General features: G+C 44.0%; 1 protein-coding gene across 3 annotated transcripts in view; it reads right to left on the reverse strand.

Annotated features, from left to right (window-relative positions):
• col5a3a (collagen, type V, alpha 3a) overlaps window positions 1-25,368 on the reverse strand; it is a 266,668-nt gene that overhangs the window by 43,261 nt on the left and 198,039 nt on the right. For all 3 annotated transcript variants that reach the window (XM_061905224.1, XM_061905223.1, XM_061905225.1), the window contains 4 exons: window positions 21,509-21,562; window positions 18,722-18,775; window positions 18,552-18,659; window positions 18,434-18,487 (listed from right to left, as the gene is read on the reverse strand). In XM_061905224.1, the coding sequence (XP_061761208.1) occupies window positions 18,434-18,487; window positions 18,552-18,659; window positions 18,722-18,775; window positions 21,509-21,562 (270 nt within the window). The remainder of the gene's footprint in view (window positions 1-18,433; window positions 18,488-18,551; window positions 18,660-18,721; window positions 18,776-21,508; window positions 21,563-25,368) is intronic.

Consider the following 25,368-nt stretch of genomic DNA (forward strand, 5'->3'; position numbering starts at 1 on the left):
GTTCGATTCCCGCTTCTGCCGTCCTAGTCACTGCCGTTGTGTAGAGTAAGTAAAGAGTAACCATTGACATGTAACAAGAAAAAGTTGCAACGCTGACAATGTTGGTATAGCTCGGTTGGTAGAGCGGCCGTGCCAGCAACTTGAGGGTTGCAGGTTCAAATCCCGCTTCCGCCATCCTAGTCACTGCCATTGTGTCCTTGAGCAAGACACTTTAACCACCTGCTCCCAGTGCCACCCACACTGGTTTAAATGTAAAAAAATAAAAATAATTAGATATTGGGTTTCACTATGTACAGCGCTTTGAGTCACTAGAGAAAAAGCGCTATATAAATATAATTCACTCATTCACTAATAACACAAAGCTGCCATGCGGACTGTTATTGACCTGCTGAAGGCTCCAATTACTTCACTGGAACTATTTCACTTTCAAACAGGGCGGCATAGCCCGGTTGGTAGAGCGGCCGTGCCAGCAACTTGAGGGTTGCAGGTTCAAATCCCGCTTGCGCCATCCTAGTCACTGCCATTGTGTCCTTGGGCAAGATACTTTACCCACCTGCTCCCAGTGCCACCCACACTGGTTCAAATGTAACTTAGATATTGGGTTTCACTATGTAAAGCGCTTTAAGTCACTTGAGAAAAGCGCTATATAAATATAATTCACTTCACAAATATTTTGGGGGGATAATATTGCTGTGCGAAAAAAAAAGGGCCTCAAACATACAAAAAAGTATGAAAAAATGATAAAATCTTATAATCAAGGGATCTACAGACTAAAAGTGTTAAAAGTAAAAAAATATAAATATACAATTGGCTTATTTTCAACACTTATTCTTTTTTTTAATTGTTATGAATTATTGACCTATTTAGGGTTCCAATTACTTCACGTCAAATATTCCATTTTGGGGGGAAAATAGTTTGTGTGTTTGCCATATAAATAAGAGTTTTGACATAAAGGCCATAAACATAAAAAACAAATTTAAAAAAATGTTATAATGACTGACAGACCTGAAGTTGATCTTGATATTCAAGCATTAAATGAAAAAAATCATAATTTATGACTTATTTCTAACATTTTTATGACTGAGACCATTCCGGGGACCGGGGACCAAACTTGAGGAAAAACATAAAGGTAAAAACAACAACTATTGTATTGCTTTTAAAAAGGAAAACTATCTAAATTGCCCGCGCATGCTTTCATTTTTCTGTCTGCGGCCCTCAGTGGAAAAAGTTTGGACACCCCTGCCTTAAACGAATAATTATTCAGCCACGCTAATTACCCTCTTTAGGATTTTTTTTGTTTTTTACACAGGTAAGTGTATTTATTTAATCTCCGGCTCTTTGCTCGGTATGGACTAGGTTTGCACGGTATACCGATATTATATAGTACCTCCCTGTCGTCACGTCGTGGCATTGCTGGTTTACGAGCAGAGGAGCATGTTCGGCAGCGCGCAATCACAGAGTACTTACAAGCAGACACAGCGTGTAGACAGAAAAGGGAGAACGGACGCATTTTGGCTTAAAAAGTACAGATAAAGGTGACTGTGGAGAGGCGGGGCCCGCTGGAGCCTGGCCCGAGATGGCGGCGAGGAGGCGGGGATGGCGAGCGAGCGGTGAGACGGGGCGTGCCGGGAGCGGCGCCACAACCGAGATCAGGTGCGTGGATCGCGCACCTGGATACAATTAATCGTCTCGCACCGTTAAAAATGGGCGGCGGCTGTGAACGTCGAGGAGAGAGGTGGAGAAACGGGGAAGGAACGAGAGGGAGGGACGAGAGAACAAACAACAGCGCATGCGACGAGGAGGAGAGCGAGAGCAAGAGGCAGACAGAAATGACGTAGACGGCTGAAAAGCTACACGGAGGAGCGAGAAGGGAGAGAGCGGGCGGCTGAAAAGCAACCAGCAAAAGACTTTTCTTATTTTGGATGAATAAAGAAGTCTACACTTGCGAGCAAATGTCTGTGCTTGGTGGTCCATGGAACCCGCAAGACGGCACAGTGACGTTTTACCACTGAAACACGGAGGAGCGAGAAGGGAGAGAGAGGACGGCTGAAAAGCAACCTGCAAAATACTTGTCTTATTTTGGATGAATAAAGAAGTCCACACCTGCGAGCAAATGTCTGTGCTTGGTGGTCCATGGAACCCGCAAGACGGCACAGTGACGTTTTACCACTGAAACACGGAGGAGCGAGAAGGGAGAGAGAGGATGGCTGAAAAGCAACCCGCAAAAGACTTGTCTTATTTTGGATGAATAAAGAAGTCCACACCTGCGAGCAAATGTCTGTGCTTGGTGGTCCATGGAACCCGCAAGACGGCACAGTGACGTTTTACCACTGAAACACGGAGGAGCGAGAAGGGAGAGAGAGGACGGCTGAAAAGCAACCCGCAAAAGACTTGTCTTATTTTGGATGAATAAAGAAGTCTACACTTGCGAGCAAATGTCTGTGCTTGGTGGTCCATGGAACCCGCAAGACGGCACAGTGACGTTTTAACACTGAAACACAGAGGAGCGAGAAGGGAGAGAGCGGACGGCTGAAAAGCAACCCGCAAAAGACTTGTCTTATTTTGGATGAATAAAGAAGTCCACACCTGAAACACCCTCAGGAAGTGGTGCTTAGCCACACTAAATCTTTTGGAATTGTTTTTACACGGGTCAGTGCGTCGTGTATTTCCTGTATCTCCGGCTCTTAGCTTGGTATGGACAAGGGTTGTACGGTATACCGGTATTAGTATAGTACCGTGATACTAATGAATCATATTCGGTACTATACCGCCTCTAAAAAGTACCAGTCAACCACCCTCTCTGTCCCCACGTCATGACATTGCTGGATTTATGAGCAGAGGAGCATGTTCGGCAGCACACGCACACAGAATACTTACAAGCAGACACAGTGTGTAGACAGAAAAGGGAGAACGGACACATTTTGGCTTAAAAAGTAAAGATAAAGGTGACGTTTTAAAACTGAAACGCCCTCAGGAAGAGCTGCTTAGCCACACTAATTATGTACAACTTTAAGAGTAGTAATCGCTATCGAGTTGATAGCCCAGGCCTTTAGTTCGGTTGTTAAAGGCCAGCCAGTTAACGTTGGTAAACATCACTCCCTGGCAACTTTAAGAGTAGTGCTGGCTATCGAGTTGCTAGCTTAGTCCTTTAGCTTTGGTTGTTAAAAGCCAGTCAGTGTACGTTGGTAAACCTCACTCCCTGGCAACTTTAAGCTGGCTATCGAGTAGATAGCCCAGTCCTTTAGCTCGGTTGTTAAAGGCCAGTCAGTGTACGTTGGTAAACCTCACTCCCTGGCAACTGTAGGAATAATACTGGCTATCGAGTTGATAGCCCAGTCCTTTAGCTTTGCTTGTTAAAGACCAGTCAGTGTACGTTGGTAAACCTCACTCCCTGGCAATTTAAGAGTTGTGCTGGCTATCGAGTTGATAGCCCAGTCCTTTAGCTCGGTTGTTAAAGGACACTCAGTGTACGTTGGTAAACCTCACTCCCTGGCAACTTTAAGCTGGCTATCGAGTAGATAGCCTAGTCCTTTAGCTTTGGTTGTTAAAAGCCAGTCAGTGTACGTTGGTAAACCTCACTCCCTGGCAACTTTAAGCTGGCTATCGAGTTGATAGCCCAGGCCTTTAGTTCGGTTGTTAAAGGCCAGCCAGTTAACGTTGGTAAACCTCACTCCCTGGCAACTTTAAGCTGGCTATCGAGTAGATAGCCCAGTCCTTTAGCTCGGTTGTTAAAGACCAGTCAGTGTACGTTGGTAAACCTCACTCCCTGACAACTGTAGGAATAATACTGGCTATCAAGTTAATAGCCCAGTCCTTTAGCTTTGCTAGTTAAAGAGCAGTCAGTATACGTTGGTAAACCTCACTCCCTGGCAATTTAAGAGTTGTGCTGGCTATCGAGTTGATAGCCCAGTCCTTTAGCTCGGATGTTTCAAGGACAGTCAGTGTACGTTGGTAAACCTCACTCCCTGGCAACTTTAAGCTGGCTATCGAGTTGATAGCCTAGTCCTTTAGCTTTGGTTGTTAAAAGCCAGTCAGTGTACGTTGGTAAACCTCACTCCCTGGCAACTTTAAGCTGGCTATCGAGTTGATAGCCCAGGTCTTTAGCTCGGTTGTTAAAGGCCAGCCAGTTAACGTTGGTAAACCTCACTCCCTGGCAACTGTAGGAATAATACTGGCTATCGAGTTGATAGCCCAGTCCTTTAGCTTTGCTTGTTAAAGACCAGTCAGTGTACGTTGGTAAACCTCACTCCCTGGCAATTTAAGAGTTGTGCTGGCTATCGAGTTGATAGCCCAGTCCTTTAGCTCGGTTGTTAAAGGACAGTCAGTGTACGTTGGTAAACCTCACTCCCTGGCAACTTTAAGCTGGCTATCGAGTTGATGGCCCAGACCTTTAGCTTTGGTTGTTAAAAGCCAGTCAGTGTACGTTGGTAAACCCCACTCCCTGGCAACTTTAAGCTGGCTATCGAGTAGATAGCCCAGTCCTTTAGCTCAGTTGTTAAAGGCCAGTCAGTGTAAGTTGGTAAACCTCCATCCCTGGCAACTTTAAGCTGGCTATCGAGTTGATAGCCCAGGCCTTTAGTTCGGTTGTTAAAAGCCAGTCAGTGTACGTTGGTATACTTCACTCCCTGGCAATTTTAAGCTGGCTATCGAGTAGATAGCCCAGTCCTTTAGCTCGGTTGTTAAAGGCCAGTCAGTGTACGTTGGTAAACCTCACTCCCTGGCAATTTAAGAGTTGTGCTGGCTATCGAGTTGATAGCCCAGTCCTTTAGCTCGGATGTTTCAAGGACAGTCAGTGTACGTTGGTAAACCTCACTCCCTGGCAACTTTAAGCTGGCTATCGGGTTGATAGCCTAGTCCTTTAGCTTTGGTTGTTAAAAGCCAGTCAGTGTACGTTGGTAAACCTCACTCCCTGGCAACTTTAAGCTGGCTATCAAGTTGATAGCCCAGGTCTTTAGCTCGGTTGTTAAAGGCCAGCCAGTTAACGTTGGTAAACCTCACTCCCTGGCAATTTAAGAGTTGTGCTGGCTATCGAGTTGATAGCCCAGTCCTTTAGCTCGGATGTTTCAAGGACAGTCAGTGTACGTTGGTAAACCTCACTCCCTGGCAACTTTAAGCTGGCTATCGAGTAGATAGCCCAGGTCTTTAGCCTTGCTTGTTAAAGACCAGTCAGTGTACGTTGGTGAACCTCACTCCCTGGCAACTTTGATAGTAGTGCCGGCTATTGAGTAGACAGCCCAGTCCTTTAGCTCGGTTGTTAAAGGCCAGTCAGTGTACGTTGGTAAACCTCACTCCCTGGCAACTTTAAGCTGGCTATCGAGTTGATAGCCCAGGCCTTTAGTTCGGTTGTTAAAGACCAGTCAGTGTACGTTGGTAAACCTCACTCTCTGACAACTGTAGGAATAGTGCTGGCTATTGAGTAGATAGTCCAGTCCTTTAGCTTTGGTTGTTAAAAGCCAGTCCGTGTACGTTGGTAAACCTCACTCCCTGGCAACTTTGAGAGTAGTGCCAGCTATCGAGTAGATAGCCCAGGCCTTTAGCTCGGTTGTTAAAGGCCAGCCAGTTAACGTTGGTAAACATCACTCCCTGAAAACTTTGAGAGTAGGGCCAGCTATCGAGTAGATAGCCAAGTCCTTTAGCTCGGTTGTTAAAAGCCAGTCAGTGTACGTTGGTAAACCTCAATCCTTGGCAACTTTAAGAGTTGTGCTGGCTATCGAGTAGATAGCCCAGTCCTTTAGCTCGGTTGTTAAAAGCCAGTCAGTGTACGTTGGTAAACCTCACTCCTTGGCAACTTTAAGAGTTGTGCCAGCTATCGAGTAGATAGCCCAGTCCTTTAGTTCGGTTGTTAAAAGCCAGTCAATGTACGTTGGTAAACTTCACTCCCTGGCAACTTTAAGCTGGCTATCGAGTAGATAGCCCAGTCCTTTAGGTTTTGGTTGTTAAAAGCCAGTCAGTGTACGTTGGTAAACCTCCATCCCTGGCAACTTTAAGCTGGCTATCGAGTTGATAGCCCAAGCCTTTAGCTCGGTTGTTAAAGGCCAGCCAGTGTACGTTGGTAAACCTCACTCCCTGGCAACTTTAAGCTGGCTATCGAGTAGATAGCCCAGTCCTTTAGCTCGGTTGTTAAAGGCCAGTCAGTGTACGTTGGTAAACCTCACTCCCTGGCAACTGTAGGAATAATACTGGCTATCGAGTTGATAGCCCAGTCCTTTAGCTTTGCTTGTTAAAGACCAGTCAGTATACGTTGGTAAACCTCACTCCCTGGCAATTTAAGAGTTGTGCTGGCTATCGAGTTGATAGCCCAGTCCTTTAGCTCGGATGTTTCAAGGACAGTCAGTGTACGTTGGTAAACCTCACTCCCTGGCAACTTTAAGCTGGCTATCGAGTAGATAGCCTAGTCCTTTAGCTTTGGTTGTTAAAAGCCAGTCAGTGTACGTTGGTAAACCTCACTCCCTGGCAACTTTAAGCTGGCTATCGAGTTGATAGCCCAGGTCTTTAGCTCGGTTGTTAAAGGTCAGCCAGTTAACGTTGGTAAACCTCACTCCCTGGCAACTTTAAGAGTTGTCCTGGCTATCGAGTTGATAGCCCAGACCTTTAGCTTTGGTTGTTAAAAGCCAGTCAGTGTACCTTGGTAAACCTCACTCCCTGGCAATTTAAGAGTTGTGCTGTCTATCGAGTTGATAGCCTAGTCCTTTAGCTCGGATGTTTCAAGGACAGTCAGTGTACGTTGGTAAACCTCACTCCCTGGCAACTTTAAGCTGGCTAGTCCTTTAGCTTTGGTTGTTAAAAGCCAGTCAGTGTACGTTGGTAAACCTCACTCCCTGGCAACTTTAAGCTGGCTATCGAGTAGATAGCCCAGTCCTTTAGCTCGGTTGTTAAAGGCCAGTCAGTGTACGTTGGTAAACCTCACTCCCTGGCAACTGTAGGAATAATACTGGCTATCGAGTTGATAGCCCAGTCCTTTAGCTTTGCTTGTTAAAGACCAGTCAGTATACGTTGGTAAACCTCACTCCCTGGCAATTTAAGAGTTGTGCTGGCTATCGAGTTGATAGCCCAGTCCTTTAGCTCGGATGTTTCAAGGACAGTCAGTGTACGTTGGTAAACCTCACTCCCTGGCAACTTTAAGCTGGCTATCGAGTAGATAGCCTAGTCCTTTAGCTTTGGTTGTTAAAAGCCAGTCAGTGTACGTTGGTAAACCTCACTCCCTGGCAACTTTAAGCTGGCTATCGAGTTGATAGCCCAGGTCTTTAGCTCGGTTGTTAAAGGTCAGCCAGTTAACGTTGGTAAACCTCACTCCCTGGCAACTTTAAGAGTTGTCCTGGCTATCGAGTTGATAGCCCAGACCTTTAGCTTTGGTTGTTAAAAGCCAGTCAGTGTACCTTGGTAAACCTCACTCCCTGGCAATTTAAGAGTTGTGCTGTCTATCGAGTTGATAGCCTAGTCCTTTAGCTCGGATGTTTCAAGGACAGTCAGTGTACGTTGGTAAACCTCACTCCCTGGCAACTTTAAGCTGGCTATCGAGTAGATAGCCTAGTCCTTTAGCTTTGGTTGTTAAAAGCCAGTCAGTGTACGTTGGTAAACCTCACTCCCTGGCAACTTTAAGCTGGCTATCGAGTTGATAGCCCAGGTCTTTAGCTCGGTTGTTAAAGGTCAGCCAGTTAACGTTGGTAAACCTCACTCCCTGGCAACTTTAAGAGTTGTCCTGGCTATCGAGTTGATAGCCCAGACCTTTAGCTTTGGTTGTTAAAAGCCAGTCAGTGTACCTTGGTAAACCTCACTCCCTGGCAATTTAAGAGTTGTGCTGTCTATCGAGTTGATAGCCTAGTCCTTTAGCTCGGATGTTTCAAGGACAGTCAGTGTACGTTGGTAAACCTCACTCCCTGGCAACTTTAAGCTGGCTATCGAGTAGATAGCCTAGTCCTTTAGCTTTGGTTGTTAAAAGCCAGTCAGTGTACGTTGGTAAACCTCACTCCCTGGCAACTTTAAGCTGGCTATCGAGTTGATAGCCCAGGTCTTTAGCTCGGTTGTTAAAGGTCAGCCAGTTAACGTTGGTAAACCTCACTCCCTGGCAACTTTAAGAGTTGTCCTGGCTATCGAGTTGATAGCCCAGACCTTTAGCTTTGGTTGTTAAAAGCCAGTCAGTGTACCTTGGTAAACCTCACTCCCTGGCAATTTAAGAGTTGTGCTGGCTATCGAGTTGATAGCCCAGTCCTTTAGCTCGGATGTTTCAAGGACAGTCAGTGTACGTTGGTAAACCTCACTCCCTGGCAACTTTAAGCTGGCTATCGAGTAGATAGCCCAGGCCTTTAGCTCGGTTGTTAAAGGCCAGCCAGTTAACGTATGTAAACCTCACTCCCTGGCAACTTTAAGAGTTCTCCTGGCTATCGAGTTGATGGCCCAGACCTTTAGTTCGGTTGTTAAAGGCCAGCCAGTTAACGTTGGTAAACCTCACTCCCTGGCAACTTTAAGAGTTGTCCTGGCTATCGAGGTTGATGGCCCAGACTTTTAGCTTTGGTTGTTAAAAGCCAGTCAGTGTACGTTGGTAAACCTCACTGCCTGGCAACTTTAAGCTGGCTATCGAGTAGATAGCCCAGGCCTTTAGTTCAGTTGTTAAAGACCAGTCAGTGTACGTTGGTAAACCTCACTCTCTGACAACTATAGGAATAGTCCTGGCTATCGAGTAGATAGTCCAGTCCTTTAGCTTTGGTTGTTAAAGGCCAGTCAGTGTACGTTGGTAAACATCACTCCCTGACAACTTTAAGAGTTGTGCTGGCAATCGAGTAGATAGCCCAGGCCTTTAGCTCGGTTGTTGAAAGCCAGTCAGTGTACGTTGGTAAACCTCACTCCCTGACAACTTTGAGAGTAGTGCAGGCTATCGAGTTGATAGCCCAGTCCTTTAGCTTGGTTGTTAAAGGCCTGTCAGTGTACGTTGGTAAACGTCACTCCCTGACAACTTTGAGAGTAGTGCAGGCTATCGAGTAGATAGCCCAGTCCTGTAGCTCGGTTGTTAAAAGCCAGTTAATGTTGGTAAACGTCACTCCCTGACAACTTTGAGAGTAGTGCCCAGTCCTTTAGCTCGGTTGTTAAAAGCCAGTCACTGCCTGGCAACTTTAAGCTGGCTATCGAGTTGATAGCCCAGGCCTTTAGTTCAGTTGTTAAAGACCAGTCAGTGTACGTTGGTATACCTCACTCTCTGACAACTATAGGAATAGTGATGGCTATCGAGTAGATAGTCCAGTCCTTTAGGTTTGGTTGTTAAAAGCCAGTCAGTGTACGTTGGTAAACCTCACTCCCTGGCAACTTTAAGCTGGCTATCGAGTTGATAGCCCAGGCATTTAGCTCGGTTGTTAAAAGCCATTCAGTGTACGTTGGTATACTTCACTCCCTGGCAATTTTAAGCTGGCTATCGAGTAGATAGCCCAGTCCTTTAGCTCGGTTGTTAAAGGCCAGTCAGTGTACGTTGGTAAACCTCACTGCCTGGCAACTTTACACTGGCTATCGAGTTGATAGCCCGGGCCTTTAATTCGGTTGTTAAAGACCAGCCAGTGTACGTTGGTAAACCTCACTCTCTGATAACTGTAGGAATAGTGCTGGCTATCGAGTAGATAGTCCAGTCCTTTAGCTTTGGTTGTTAAAGGCCAGTCAGTGTACGTTGGTAAACATCACTCCCTGACAACTTTAAGAGTTGTGCTGGCAATCGAGTAGATAGCCCAGGCCTTTAGCTCGGTTGTTGAAAGCCAGTCAGTGTACGTTGGTAAACCTCACTCCCTGACAACTTTAAGAGTCGTCCTGGCTATCGAGTTGATGGCCCAGACATTTAGTTTTGGTTGTTAAAAGCCAGTTAACGTTGGTAAACCTCACTCTCTGACAACTGTAGGAATAGTGCTGGCTATTGAGTAGATAGTCCAGTCCTTTAGCTTTGGTTGTTAAAAGCCAGTCAGTGTACGTTGGTAAACCTCACTCCCTGACAACTTTAAGCTGGCTATCGAGTTGATAGCCCAGGTCTTTAGTTCAGTTGTTAAAGACCAGCCAGTTAACGTTGGTAAACCTCACTCCCTGACAACTTTAAGAGTAGTGCAGGCTATCGAGTAGATAGCCCAGTCCTTTAGGTCGGTTGTTAAAAGCCAGTCAGTGTACGTTGGTAAACCTCACTCCCTGGCAACTTTAAGAGTTCTCCTGGCTATCGAGTTGATAACCCAGGCCTTTAGTTCGGTTGTTAAAGACCAGCCAGTTAACGTTGGTAAACCTCACTCCCTGACAACCTCAAGGGCAGTGCTGACTATCAGCCGGGGCTTTCATGCGGGCAAACCAGGTTCAATTCCCGAGTGGAGCAGAATAGCAGAGACTGAACTACGACAAAAAAAAATGCCCTTCAGTCTGCCATCTTACATCAAGTCTAAACAATACTGAGACTAATCCAGCCGGAGCGGTGCATCCATGCAACATCCAAGACAGCGACCCATCATTTGTCATCCGAGCGTACAAAATTCATGTGTGTTGCCAAGGTCTGGTCTGTCACTACACAACTATCTATAGGCAGAGCTCGTTGAAAAAGTAATGATCTGTGAAGGACTGCCTGTGTACCGCTGTCATTGTACTCTCTGCCTCGTCGCCCTCCAAGAAGGTAAGGAAGGGAAATGTACATTTGATCTGCATTGCAGGAGAAAATGCTGATAAATAATAATGAAGATGTGATCCCCGGAAGCAAAAAACTGCAACTTTCTTTCATGTTGAGCTGACATCAGCTCGTCACAGATGAAGATTATGTTGGAATCTGCTCCCAGCAAAACTCACTTTGGAAACAAGGAGAGAAGCCTTATTTATTTATTTATTTATTATGGAACAAAACCTTAAAGCAGTGGTACCCAAACTACGGCCCGCCAGCACCCAGAAACCGGCCCGCAGGTAGTACCAAGTAAAAAAGTAAATTAATAAATAAGAAAAAAACATTTTTTTAAAATATATATATATCTATACATATATAAATCTCTTAATGATTGAGGGAACCCCTCATGAAACAGTTCTGTAGAGATAAAGTAGTCCTGTGATTTTTGACTCACTTACATATTGCGCTCTACCATGGTATCGAGCACTATTCTCTGGATAATCTAATTAAGATATATATATATATATATATATATATATATACATTTTTTAATTATTATAAATTTTTTTATTGTTATTATTTTAATCTGTTCTTTTTCACCCATCCATCGATCCATTTTCTACCACTTGTTACTGAGATGCAGATACGGCCCGCCAGCGTCCAAAATCCGGCACGCGAGTAATCCTGGCTAAAAATTAAATTAAAATGGTATTTATTTATTTTTTGATTATTGGGGATCATTAAAGTTTGTCCAAGTTTAACATTTTGTTGAAGCTTTGGCTCCGAAATGAAGATTCGGAGCAACATTTACACATGAATTTAAACAGGAAGGGCAAAATAACTGGCTTCCTGTTCCACTCAGGATTGAATTCAAAATCTCCCTCCTAACTCACCAGTGCCTCCATGGAATTGCCCCCTGTCTACCTCAAAGAACTGCTCACCCCCAAATCCTCCACACGACACACCTTCGCTCCAAACAGGCTAACCTCCTCCAACCTCCAAGGATAAAACCACAAACTATGGGAGACCGAGCTTTCTGCTCCGCTGCTCCCAATCTGTGGAACGCTCTCCCTGACCACCTGAGTGCACCTCAGACTGTGGATGCTTTTAAAAAAGGCTTAAAAACCCATCTTTTTTTTTTTTTTAAAAAGCCTTTTTATAAATTTGTATGCTGGTTCTAGCTATTGGGCGGTTTCTAGTTTTATATTTTATTTATTTTTATTATGTTTTTGTCATTATTTTTATTACTATTTTTTCCACAGTGGGACTTTGAGGTTATTTGCTCAAGAAAACGTGCTTTTTTACAAATAAAATATTCTATTATTAGGGACTGATGTCCTTTTGGGACAGAGGACCCAACTGAATTTCTAAGGTTTTATTATTATTATTAATATTATTATTATTCTTTATTATTATACCGCCGCCTCTTTGAGCTGTAATTTAACCCCCTTAAAATGCTTTAAAACTCACCAAATTTGACACACACATCAGGACTGGTGAAAATTGCGATCTAATCAAAAAACCAAAACTCAAAACTCTAAATTGCGCTCTAGCGCCCCCTAGGAAAAACACAGACAAAACTTATTGTAACTTCCGTTAGGAATGTCGTAGAGACATGAAACGAAAACCTCTATGTAGGTCTGACTTAGACCTATATTTCATTTACATACATTCTTCAGCAAAAATCAAGAGGAAAACATCTTTAAAACAAAAGTATCCTGAAAAATGTCATTTTAGTCTCTTTGAGCTGTAATTTGACCCCATTAACATACTTCAAAACTCACCAAACTGGACAGACACATCAGGACTGGTGAAAATTGCGATCTAATTAAAAAAAAATAAAAAAAATTAAAACTGCGCCAAGCGCCCCTAGGAATAAAACACTGACAAAACTGCTTGTAATTTCCGTTAGGAATGTCGTAGAGACATGAAACAAAAACCTCTATGTAGGTCTCACTTAGACCTAAATTTCATTCACATACATTCTTCAGCAAAAATCAACAGGAAAACCCCTTCAAAACAAAAGTTTCCTAAAAAATGTCATTTTTGTCTCTTTCAGCTGTAATTTGACCCCCATAAAATGCTTCAAAACTCACCAAACTGGACACAAACATCAGGAGTGGTGAAAATTGCGATCTAATAAAAATTAAAAAAAAACTCAAAATTGGGCTCTAGCGCCCCCTAGGAATAAAACACTGACAAAACTGCTCTTGGGAAGAAAACACAGACAAAACTGCTTGTAACTTCCGGTAAGAATGTCCTAGGGACATGAAACAAAAACCTCTATGTAGGTCTCACTTAGACCTACATTTCACGAATTGACACCCTTCAGCAAAAATCAACAGGACGTTGACAATCACCCCTTCAAAACAAAAGTTTTGTAAAAACCCGTCACCTTTTTTCAAACATTATCTCCTCTGAGTGCGTTTGTTGTGTCGGCTTCAAACTCGCACAAGCAATAGATTGAACCCTTCTGATTAAAAGTTGCGCAAAGAGTTTTTCTAACTGCTCCGGTTTTGACTTTACAAACCTTCAAAGAAGGGCTGCGCTGATGCTGCTTTCTCAAGATGGCCGCTTAAAAGCAGGAAGCACCAGCGTGACCACACAATGCAGAGAAGGTAGGTAATGTGCGGGTGAAGATATGTTGACTGGGTGAAAGAAGGAGGCACCAGTTGGACACCAGGGTACAGAGAAGGTAGGTAATGTGCAGGTAAAGATATGTTGAATGGGTAAAGGCAGGAAACACCAGCAAAAGTCGGTCCCGTCCATCGCTGCTTGCAACTTTAATTATTGCTATTTTTTTACACTTTGAGGTTGTTTGCTCAACGTAAAGAGCTTTTTTACAAATAATGTATATATATATTATTATTATTATTTAACGCCCTGCGGTGAAGTGGCGACTTGTCCAGGGTGTACCCCGCCTTCCGCCCGATTGTAGCTGAGATAGGCGCCAGCGCCCCTCGCGACCCAAAAAAGGGAATAAGCGGTAGTAAATGGATGGATGGATATATATATTATTATTATATTTAACGCCCTGCGGTGAGGTGGCGACTTGTCCAGGGTGTACCCCGCCTTCCGCCCGATTGTAGCTGAGATAGGTGCCAGCGCCCCCCGCCACCCCAAAAAGGGAATAAGCGGTAGAAAATGGATGGATGGATATATATATTATTATTATTATTATATTTAACGCCCTGCGGTGAGGTGGCGACTTGTCCAGGGTGTACCCCGCCTTCCGCCCGATTGTAGCTGAGATAGGCGCCAGCGCCCCCCGCCACCCCAAAAAGGGAATAAGCGGTAGAAAATGGATGGATGGATATATATATTATTATTATTATTATTTAACGCCCTGCGGTGAGGTGGCGACTTGTCCAGGGTGTACACCCCCTTCCGCCCGATTGTAGCTGAGATAGGCGCCAGCGCCCCCCGCCACCCCAAAAAGGGAATAAGCGGTAGAAAATGGATGGATGGATATATATATTATTATTATTATTATATTTAACGCCCTGCGGTGAGGTGGCGACTTGTCCAGGGTGTACCCCGCCTTCCGCCCGATTGTAGCTGAGATAGGCGCCAGCGCCCCCCGCCACCCCAAAAAGGGAATAAGCGGTAGAAAATGGATGGATGGATATATATATTATTATTATTATTATTATTTAACGCCCTGCGGTGAGGTGGCGACTTGTCCAGGGTGTACACCCCCTTCCGCCCGATTGTAGCTGAGATAGGCGCCAGCGCCCCCCGCCACCCCAAAAAGGGAATAAGCGGTAGAAAATGGATGGATGGATATATATATTATTATTATTATTATATTTAACGCCCTGTGGTGAGGTGGCAACTTGTCCAGGGTATACCCCGCCTTCCGCCCGGTTGTAGCTGAGATAGGCGCCAGCGCCCCCCGCCACCCCAAAAAGGGAATAAGCGGTAGAAAATGGATGGATGGATATATATATTATTATTATTATTATATTTAACGCCCTGCGGTGAGGTGGCGACTTGTCCAGGGTGTACCCCGCCTTCCGCCCGATTGTAGCTGAGATAGGCGCCAGCGCCCCAAAAAGGGAATAAGCGGTAGAAAATGGATGGATGGATATATATATTATCATTATTATTATTATTTAACGCCCTGTGGTGAGGTGGCGACTTGTCCAGGGTGTACCCCGCCTTCCGCCCGATTGTAGCTGAGATAGGCGCCAGCGCCCCCCGCCACCCCAAAAAGGGAATAAGCAGTAGAAAATGGATGGATGGATATATATATTATTATTATTTAACGCCCAGCGGTGAGGTGGCGACTTATCCAGGGTGTACCCCGCCTTCCGCCCTGTTGTAGCTGAGATAGGCGCCAGCGCCCCCCGCCACCCCAAAAAGGGAATAAGCAGTAGAAAATGGATGGATGGATATATATATTATTATTATTTAACGCCCAGCGGTGAGGTGGCGACTTATCCAGGGTGTACCCCGCCTTCCGCCCTGTTGTAGCTGAGATAGGCGCCAGCGCCCCCCGCCACCCCAAAAAGGGAATAAGCGGTAGAAAATGGATGGATGGATATATATATTATTATCATTATTATTATTTAACGCCCTGCGGTGAGGTGGCGACTTGTCCAGGGTGTACCCCGCCTTCCGCCCGATTGTAGCTGAGATAGGCGCCAGCGCCCCCCGCCACCCCAAAGGGAATACGCGGTAGGAAATGGATGGATGGATATATATATTATTATTATTATTATTATTTAACGCCCTGCGGTGAGGTGGCGACTTGTCCAGGGTGTACCCCGCCTTCCGCCCGATTGTAGCTGAGATAGGCGCCAGCGCCCCCCGCCACCCCAAAAAGGGAATAAGCGGTAGAAAATGGATGGATGGATATATATATATTATTATTATTATTATTATTTAACGCCCTGCGGTGAGGTGGCGACTTGTCCAGGGTGTACCCCGCCTTCCGCCCGATTGTAGCTGAGATAGGCGCCAGCGCCCCCCGCCACCCCAAAAAGGGAATAAGCGGTAGAAAATGGATGGATGGATATATATATATTATTATTATTATTATTATTTAACGCCCTGCGGTGAGGTGGCGACTTGTCCAGGGTGTACCCCGCCTTCCGCCCTGTTGTAGCTGAGATAGGCGCCAGCGCCCCCCGCCACCCCAAAAAGGGAATAAGCGGTAGAAAATGGATGGATGGATATATATATTATTATCATTATTATTATTTAACGCCCTGCGGTGAGGTGGCGACTTGTCCAGGGTGTACCCCGCCTTCCGCCCGATTGTAGCTGAGATAGGCGCCAGCGCCCCCCGCCACCCCAAAGGGAATACGCGGTAGGAAATGGATGGATGGATATATATATTATTATTATTATTATTATTTAACGCCCTGCGGTGAGGTGGCGACTTGTCCAGGGTGTACCCCGCCTTCCGCCCGATTGTAGCTGAGATAGGCGCCAGCGCCCCCCGCCACCCCAAAAAGGGAATAAGCGGTAGAAAATGGATGGATGGATATATATATATTATTATTATTATTATTATTTAACGCCCTGCGGTGAGGTGGCGACTTGTCCAGGGTGTACCCCGCCTTCCGCCCGATTGTAGCTGAGATAGGCGCCAGCGCCCCTTGCCACCCCAAAAAGGGAATAAGCGGTAGAAAATGGATGGATGGATATATATATATTATTATTATTATTATTATTTAACGCCCTGCGGTGAGGTGGCGACTTGTCCAGGGTGTACCCCGCCTTCCGCCCTGTTGTAGCTGAGATAGGCGCCAGCGCCCCCCGCCACCCCAAAAAGGGAATAAGCGGTAGAAAATGGATGGATGGATATATATATTATTATCATTATTATTATTTAACGCCCTGCGGTGAGGTGGCGACTTGTCCAGGGTGTACCCCGCCTTCCGCCCGATTGTAGCTGAGATAGGCGCCAGCGCCCCCCGCCACCCCAAAGGGAATACGCGGTAGGAAATGGATGGATGGATATATATATTATTATTATTATTATTATTTAACGCCCTGCGGTGAGGTGGCGACTTGTCCAGGGTGTACCCCGCCTTCCGCCCGATTGTAGCTGAGATAGGCGCCAGCGCCCCCCGCCACCCCAAAAAGGGAATAAGCGGTAGAAAATGGATGGATGGATATATATATATTATTATTATTATTATTATTTAACGCCCTGCGGTGAGGTGGCGACTTGTCCAGGGTGTACCCCGCCTTCCGCCCGATTGTAGCTGAGATAGGCGCCAGCGCCCCCCGCCACCCCAAAAAGGGAATAAGCGGTAGAAAATGGATGGATGGATATATATATCATTATTATTATTATTATTTAACGCCCTGCGGTGAGGTGGCGACTTGTCCAGGGTGTACCCCGCCTTCCGCCCGATTGTAGCTGAGATAGGCGCCAGCGCCCCCCGCCACCCCAAAAAGGGAATAAGCGGTAGCAAATGGATGGATGGATATATATATTATTATTATTATTATTATTTAACGCCCTGCGGTGAGGTGGCGGCTTGTCCAGGATGTACCCCGCCTTCCGCCCGATTGTAGCTGAGATAGGCGCCAGCGCCCCCCGCCACCCCAAAAAGGGAATAAGCGGTAGAAAATGGATGGATGGATATATATATTATTATCATTATTATTATTTAACGCCCTGCGGTGAGGTGGCGACTTGTCCAGGGTGTACCCCGCCTTCCGCCCGATTGTAGCTGAGATAGGCGCCAGCGCCCCCCGCCACCCCAAAGGGAATACGCGGTAGAAAATGGATGGATGGATATATATATTATTATTATTATTATTATTTAACGCCCTGCGGTGAGGTGGCGACTTGTCCAGGGTGTACCCCGCCTTCCGCCCGATTGTAGCTGAGATAGGCGCCAGCGCCCCCCGCCACCCCAAAAAGGGAATAAGCGGTAGCAAATGGATGGATGGATATATATATTATTATTATTATTATTATTTAACGCCCTGCGGTGAGGTGGCGGCTTGTCCAGGATGTACCCCGCCTTCCGCCCGATTGTAGCTGAGATAGGCGCCAGCGCCCCTCGCAACCCAAAAAAGGGAATAAGCGGTAGTAAATGGATGGATGGATATATATATTATTATTATATTTAACGCCCTGCGGTGAGGTGGCGACTTGTCCAGGGTGTACCCCGCCTTCCGCCCGATTGTAGCTGAGATAGGCGCCAGCGCCCCCCGCGACCCCAAAAAGGGAATAAGCGGTAGAAAATGGATGGATGGATATATATATTATTATTATTATTATTATTATTATTTAACGCCCTGCGGTGAGGTGGCGACTTGTCCAGGGTGTACCCCGCCTTCCGCCCGATTATAGCTGAGATAGGCGCCAGCGCCCCCCGCGACCCCAAAAAGGGAATACGCGGTAGAAAATGGATGGATGGATATATATATTATTATTATTATTATATTTAACGCCCTGCGGTGAGGTGGTGACTTGTCCAGGGTGTACCCCGCCTTCCGCCCGATTGTAGCTGAGATAGGCGCCAGCGCCCCCCGCCACCCCAAAAAGGGAATAAGCGGTAGAAAATGGATGGATGGATATATATATATTATTATTATTATTTAACGCCCTGCGGTGAGGTGGCGACTTGTCCAGGGTGTACCCCGCCTTCCGCCCGATTGTAGCTGAGATAGGCGCCAGCGCCCCTCGCGACCCCAAAAAGGGAATAAGCGGTAGAAAATGGATGGATGGATGGATTATATTTAATAAATGTTAAGTGTTATGTGGTATTGATTGAATCCTGTCTTAAACTCATCTGGAAAAGTTGCTTGTTTTTCTTTATTCTGCCAGACAATAAATACATAAAAAACAAGATAACTCACCATTGAGCCAACGTGCCCACCTTCTCCTTTCTCTCCTGGTAGTCCTGGCATTCCCTGCAGATAAGAAGATGGAATTAAATGCCGTGGCTTGATTATGCAACCAATGAATCAGTATTACCTGTAGTCCTGCTGGACCATTCCCTCCCTTAAATCCCCTCAATCCTTCATCTCCTTTTGCCCCGTTCATCCCCTGCTGCCCGCGGGGGCCCGGCTCGCCATCTGCCCCCTGCAGCGCAACACACAAAGTCGGACCGGCGGCTCCATACAATTTCCCACGTTGTGACGTACGTGCAATCCCGGCTGGCCCACGGGTCCTTGGGCCCCAAGAGGTCCTGGGGGTCCCTGAAAGGGAGACTGGCTATTAGGTACTGATTAGAGCAGGGGTCACCAATCTACCCACCAGGTCACCCGTAAGGACCAGATGAGTCGCCCGCTGGCCTGTTCGAAAAATAGCTCAAATAGCAGCACTTACCAGTGAGCTGCCTCAATTTTTTAAAATTGTATTTATTTACTAACAAGCTGGTCTCGATTTGCTCGACATTTTTAATTCTAAAAGAGACAAAACTCAAATAGAATTTGAAGTGAAGTGAATTATATTTATATAGCGCTTTTCTCAAGTGACTCAAAGCGCTTTACATAGTGAAACCCAATATCTAAGTTACATTAGAACCAGTGTGGGTGGCACTGGGAGCAGGTGGGTAAAGTGTCTTGCCCAAGGACACAACGGCAGTGACTAGGATGGCAGAAGCGGGAATCGAACCTGCAACCCTGAAATTGCTGACACGGCCGCTCTACCAACCGAGCTATGCCGCCCTATTTGAAAATCCAAGAAAATATTTTAAAGACTTGGTCTTCACTTGTTTAAATAAATTCATTTTTTTTTTTTTATTTGCTTCTTATAACTTTCAGAAAGACAATTTTAGAGAAAAAATACAACTTTAAAATAGATTTTAGGATTTTTAACCTTCCTCTTGTGTTAGCTTTCTGTTACCATCTCTTATGTTAACGGGTCGGTTTTGACCCATGTCTTAAATCAGCTGTAAAATACACTAAAAACAATTATCTATCATCCAATTTGTTTCTCATCTCTTGGTTACCTTGTTAGGCCTCCTTATCCTTGAAAATATTGGTTTTAATATTTTTGGTTTGGGCCATTGGGCCTTTTTTTGTCAGTATACCCCTCGATTTCAATTTTTAAAAATGGAACCTCAAGAGAATCATATACATAAAAAAAGGTTGTTGTGTTACCTAACTATTACTAAGGGGTATTAGAACACATCTCTTAAATAAATGTGTTTTATTTATTTTTTCATTTTAAGAATTTTAACTATAGTAACATCTATGGTGTTACGGGTCAATTTCGACCCATATATATTTACTTAGAGAAAAAGGCTAAAAAGTATTTTTTTCAGCAACAGAAATCCAACATCAAACAAACAACAACCAATCAAGCAAATGAAATCAAGAGAAATAGATTACTAGTTCCAAAACTAATAAAAAAACAAAATCAGAGTGGCAAAAAGTGACACTTTTAGTGTCCGTCTTTTGTTTGTTTTTGTACAGGATAACAAGGTAAAATGAGAATCCACTAAAAAGTATTTTTTTCAGCAACAGAAATCCAACATCAAACAAACAACCAATCAAGCAAATGAAATCAAGAGAAATAGATTACTAGTTCCAAAACTAATAAAAAAACAAAATCAGAGTGGCAAAAAGTGACACTTTGTGTCCGTCTTTTGTTTGTTTTTGTACAGGATAACAAGGTCAAATGAGAATCCACTAAAGCTCACATGATTGGGAGAGGAGCTGGCTGTCAGTGTGTTCAGTTTTGGCTTTTATCATTGCTTTATCATCTTATTTTTAGAACCGGGTCGAAACCGACCCTAACAACACCAAGGGCATAATTTCTACCAGAGCATTTTATAATTTAGTGAAAAAAATTTAAATGTTTTATTTTGTTGACAAAGAGGTTCCTGACAAAGTCAAAAAGCTTTGATGCAAAAAAATAAATGTATGTGGTGTTTTTATGCATTTAAAAACTAAAACGGGTCGGTGCCGACCCTAACACAAGACGAAGGTTAAACACATATACCTTTTTACCTTTTAAATTCCTTCCTTTTCTTTCCTGACAATTTAAATCAATGTTCAAGTATTTTTTTATTGTAAAGAATAATAAATACATTTTAATTTAATTGTTCATTTTAGCTTCTGTTTTTTCGACGAAGAATATTTGTGAAATATTTCTTCAAACTTATTATGATTAAAATTCCCAAAAAATATTCTGGCAAAACTAGAAAATCCGTATAATCAAATTTAAATCTTATTTCCAAGTTTTTTTAATTCCTTTTAAATTTTTTGTTCTGGAAAATCTAGAAGAAATAATGATTTGTCTTTGTTAGAAATATAGCTTGGTCCAATTTGTTATATATTCTAACAAAGTGCAGATTGGATTTGAACCTATTTAAAACATGTCATCAAAATTCTAAAATTAATCTTAATCAGGAAAAATTACTAACGATATTACACAAAGTCTTTTTTAAATTTTTTCAGCTAGTTTTTCTCTTCATTTTTTTTTGGGGTTGAATTTAGAATTTTAAAGAGTTGAAATTGAAGATAAACTATGTTTCAAAATAAAATTTTCATTTTTTCCGTGTTTTCTCCTCTTTTAAACCGTTCAATTAAGTGTTTTTTTCATCATTTATTCCATACAAAAAACTTCCGTAAAAGGAAAAAAAAATGTACGACGGAATGACAGACAGAAATACCCTTTTTTTTTAAAAATATATATATATATTTATTTATTAAAGGTAAATTGAGCAAATTGGCTATTTCTGGCAATTTATTTAAGTGTGTATCAAACTGGTAGCCCTTGGCATTAATCAGTACCCAAGAAGTAGCTCTTGCTTTCAAAAAGGTTGGCGACCCCTGGATTAGAGCCATCTGCTCTAATTGTGGAGACAAAGTGTTATCATGATGACTTGTCCCCAACCAATTAGGCAGTTGGGATGTCCTTTACTTCCTGCTGGTGAGAGTTGCTTACATAAGAGAGATTCTTGAAATGAAAATCATACTCACTGCTTCGCCTTTATCTCCCTTGCTCCCCTTCTGGCCGGGTCCTCCCGTCTCACCCTGGTGGAGAGAAATATACATGCATGCTGTTATTTTCCATTCCTCAAGTGCTGTAGGGCAGTGTTTTTCCACCACTGTGCGGTACAATATTGTCTGGTGTGTCGTGGGAAATTATGCAACATCACCTAATTGGGCCAAAACTATTTTTTTTTGCATATAATCTGCATATACAGTGCCGTTCTGTAGAACTGCAATCCCAATATGCAAACCACAGCATGCAGGTAAAAAATGTATGCAACGCTTAAGCCAAAAAATGAACCAAAGGAAAAGGCAATGAAGAATAAAAACTGAACTGGCTACAAAGTAAACAGAAACGGAATGCTGGACGACAGCAAAAACTTGCAGAGTGTGGAGCAGCAGATGGCGTCCACAAAGTGCATTCGTAAGTGACGTAGCAAGCAACACAGTCCACACAAAGAAGAATAGCAACAACTTCAATAGCCATGCTTGCTAACACCAAGCAGGTGCGGGGAATGGCGCTCAAAAGGAAGACATGAAACTGCGACAGGAAAACACCAAAATAACAGCACACGGGAAAACACCAAGAAACTCAAAAATAAGACATGGAGGTAAAAAGGAAGGCAACGCTTAAGCCAAAAAAATTAACCAAAGGAAAACGCAATGAAGCATAAAAACTTTACTGGCTACAAAGTAAACAAAAAGAGAACGCTGGATGAGAGCAAAAACTTGCAGAGTGTGGAGCAGCAGATGGCGTCCACAAAGTACATCCGTACACAAAGAAGAATAGCAACAACTTCAATAGCCATGCATGCTAACACCAAGCCGGCGCGGAGAATGGCGCTTAAAGGAAGACATGAAACCGCGACAGGAAAACACCAAAATAACAGCACACAGGAAAACACCAAGAAACTCAAAAATAAGTCATGAGGAGGTAAAAAGGTAGGCAACGCTTAAGCCAAAAAATGAATCAAAGGGAAAGGAAAAGGCAATGAAGCATAAAAACTGTACTGGCTACAAAGTAAACAGAAACGGAACGCTGGACGACAGCAAAAACTTGCAGCATGTGGAGCAGCAGATGGCGTCCACAAAGTACATCCGTACATGGCGTGGCAAGCAACACGGTCCACACAAAGAAGAATAGCAACAACTTCAATAGCCATGCATGCTAACACCAAGCCGGTGCGGAGAATGGCGCTCAAAAGGAAGACGTGAAACTGCGACAGAAAAACACCAAAATAACAGCACACGGGAAAACACCAAGAAACTCAAAAATAAGGCTTGAGGAGGTAAAAAGGTAGGCAACGCTTAAGCTAAAAAATTAACGAAAGGAAAAGGCAATGAAGCATAAAAACTGTCCTGGCTACAAAGTAAACACAAAGAGAACGCTGGACGACAGCAAAAACTTGTAGCATGTGGAGCAGCAGATGGCGTCCACAAAGTGCATCCGTACATGACGTGGCAAGCAACACGGTTCACACATAAAAGAATAGCAACAACTTTAATAGCCTTGCTTGCTAACACAAAGCAGGTGCGGGGGATGGCGCTCAAAGGAAGACATGATACTGTGACAGGAAAACACCAAAATAACAGCACACGGGAAAACACCAAGAAACTCAAAAATAAGGCTTGAGGAGGTAAAAAGGTAGGCAACGCTCAAGCCAAAAAATTAACCAAAGGGAAAGGAAAAGGCAATGAAGCATAAAAACTGAACTGGCTACAAAGTAAACAGAAACGGAATGCTGGACGACAGCAAAAACTTGCAGAGTGTGGAGCAGCAGACGGCGTCCACAAAGTGCATTCGTAAGTGACGTAGCAAGCAACACGGTCCACACAAAGAAGAATAGCAACAACTTCAATAGCCTCGCTTGCTAACACAAAGCAGGTGCGGGGAATGGCGCTCAAAAGGAAGACATGAAACTGCGACAGGAAAACACCAAAATAACAGCACACGGGAAAACACCAAGAAACTCAAAAATAAGACATGGAGGTAAAAAGGAAGGCAACGCTTAAGCCAAAAAAATTAACCAAAGGAAAACGCAATGAAGCATAAAAACTTTACTGGCTACAAAGTAAACAAAAAGAGAACGCTGGATGAGAGCAAAAACTTGCAGAGTGTGGAGCAGCAGATGGCGTCCACAAAGTACATCCGTACACAAAGAAGAATAGCAACAACTTCAATAGCCATGCATGCTAACACCAAGCCGGCGCGGAGAATGGCGCTTAAAGGAAGACATGAAACCGCGACAGGAAAACACCAAAATAACAGCACACAGGAAAACACCAAGAAACTCAAAAATAAGTCATGAGGAGGTAAAAAGGTAGGCAACGCTTAAGCCAAAAAATGAATCAAAGGGAAAGGAAAAGGCAATGAAGCATAAAAACTGTACTGGCTACAAAGTAAACAGAAACGGAACGCTGGACGACAGCAAAAACTTGCAGCATGTGGAGCAGCAGATGGCGTCCACAAAGTACATCCGTACATGGCGTGGCAAGCAACACGGTCCACACAAAGAAGAATAGCAACAACTTCAATAGCCATGCATGCTAACACCAAGCCGGTGCGGAGAATGGCGCTCAAAAGGAAGACGTGAAACTGCGACAGAAAAACACCAAAATAACAGCACACGGGAAAACACCAAGAAACTCAAAAATAAGGCTTGAGGAGGTAAAAAGGTAGGCAACGCTTAAGCTAAAAAATTAACGAAAGGAAAAGGCAATGAAGCATAAAAACTGTCCTGGCTACAAAGTAAACACAAAGAGAACGCTGGACGACAGCAAAAACTTGTAGCATGTGGAGCAGCAAATGGCGTCCACAAAGTGCATCCGTACATGACGTGGCAAGCAACACGGTTCACACATAAAAGAATAGCAACAACTTTAATAGCCTTGCTTGCTAACACAAAGCAGGTGCGGGGGATGGCGCTCAAAGGAAGACATGATACTGTGACAGGAAAACACCAAAATAACAGCACACGGGAAAACACCAAGAAACTCAAAAATAAGGCTTGAGGAGGTAAAAAGGTAGGCAACGCTCAAGCCAAAAAATGAACCAAAGGGAAAGGAAAAGGCAATGAAGCATAAAAACTGAACTGGCTACAAAGTAAACAGAAACGGAATGCTGGACGACAGCAAGAACTTGCAGAGTGTGGAGCAGCATACGGCGTCCACAAAGTGCATTCGTAAGTGACGTAGCAAGCAACACGTTCCACACAAAGAAGAATAGCAACAACTTCAATAGCCTTGCTTGCTAACACAAAGCAGGTGCGGGGAATGGCGCTCAAAAGGAAGACATGAAACTGCGACAGGAAAACACCAAAATAACAGCACACGGGAAAACACCAAGAAACTCAAAAATAAGACATGGAGGTAAAAAGGAAGGCAACGCTTAAGCCAAAAAAATTAACCAAAGGAAAACGCAATGAAGCATAAAAACTTAACTGGCTACAAAGTAAACAAAAAGAGAACGCTGGATGAGAGCAAAAACTTGCAGAGTGTGGAGCAGCAGATGGCGTCCACAAAGTACATCCGTACACAAAGAAGAATAGCAACAACTTCAATAGCCATGCATGCTAACACCAAGCCGGCGCGGAGAATGGCGCTTAAAGGAAGACATGAAACCGCGACAGGAAAACACCAAAATAACAGCACACAGGAAAACACCAAGAAACTCAAAAATAAGTCATGAGGAGGTAAAAAGGTAGGCAACGCTTAAGCCAAAAAATGAATCAAAGGGAAAGGAAAAGGCAATGAAGCATAAAAACTGTACTGGCTACAAAGTAAACAGAAACGGAACGCTGGACGACAGCAAAAACTTGCAGCATGTGGAGCAGCAGATGGCGTCCACA

Source organism: Nerophis ophidion, linkage group LG07, assembly GCF_033978795.1.
Source record: "Nerophis ophidion isolate RoL-2023_Sa linkage group LG07, RoL_Noph_v1.0, whole genome shotgun sequence".
Lineage (NCBI taxonomy): Eukaryota > Metazoa > Chordata > Actinopteri > Syngnathiformes > Syngnathidae > Nerophis > Nerophis ophidion.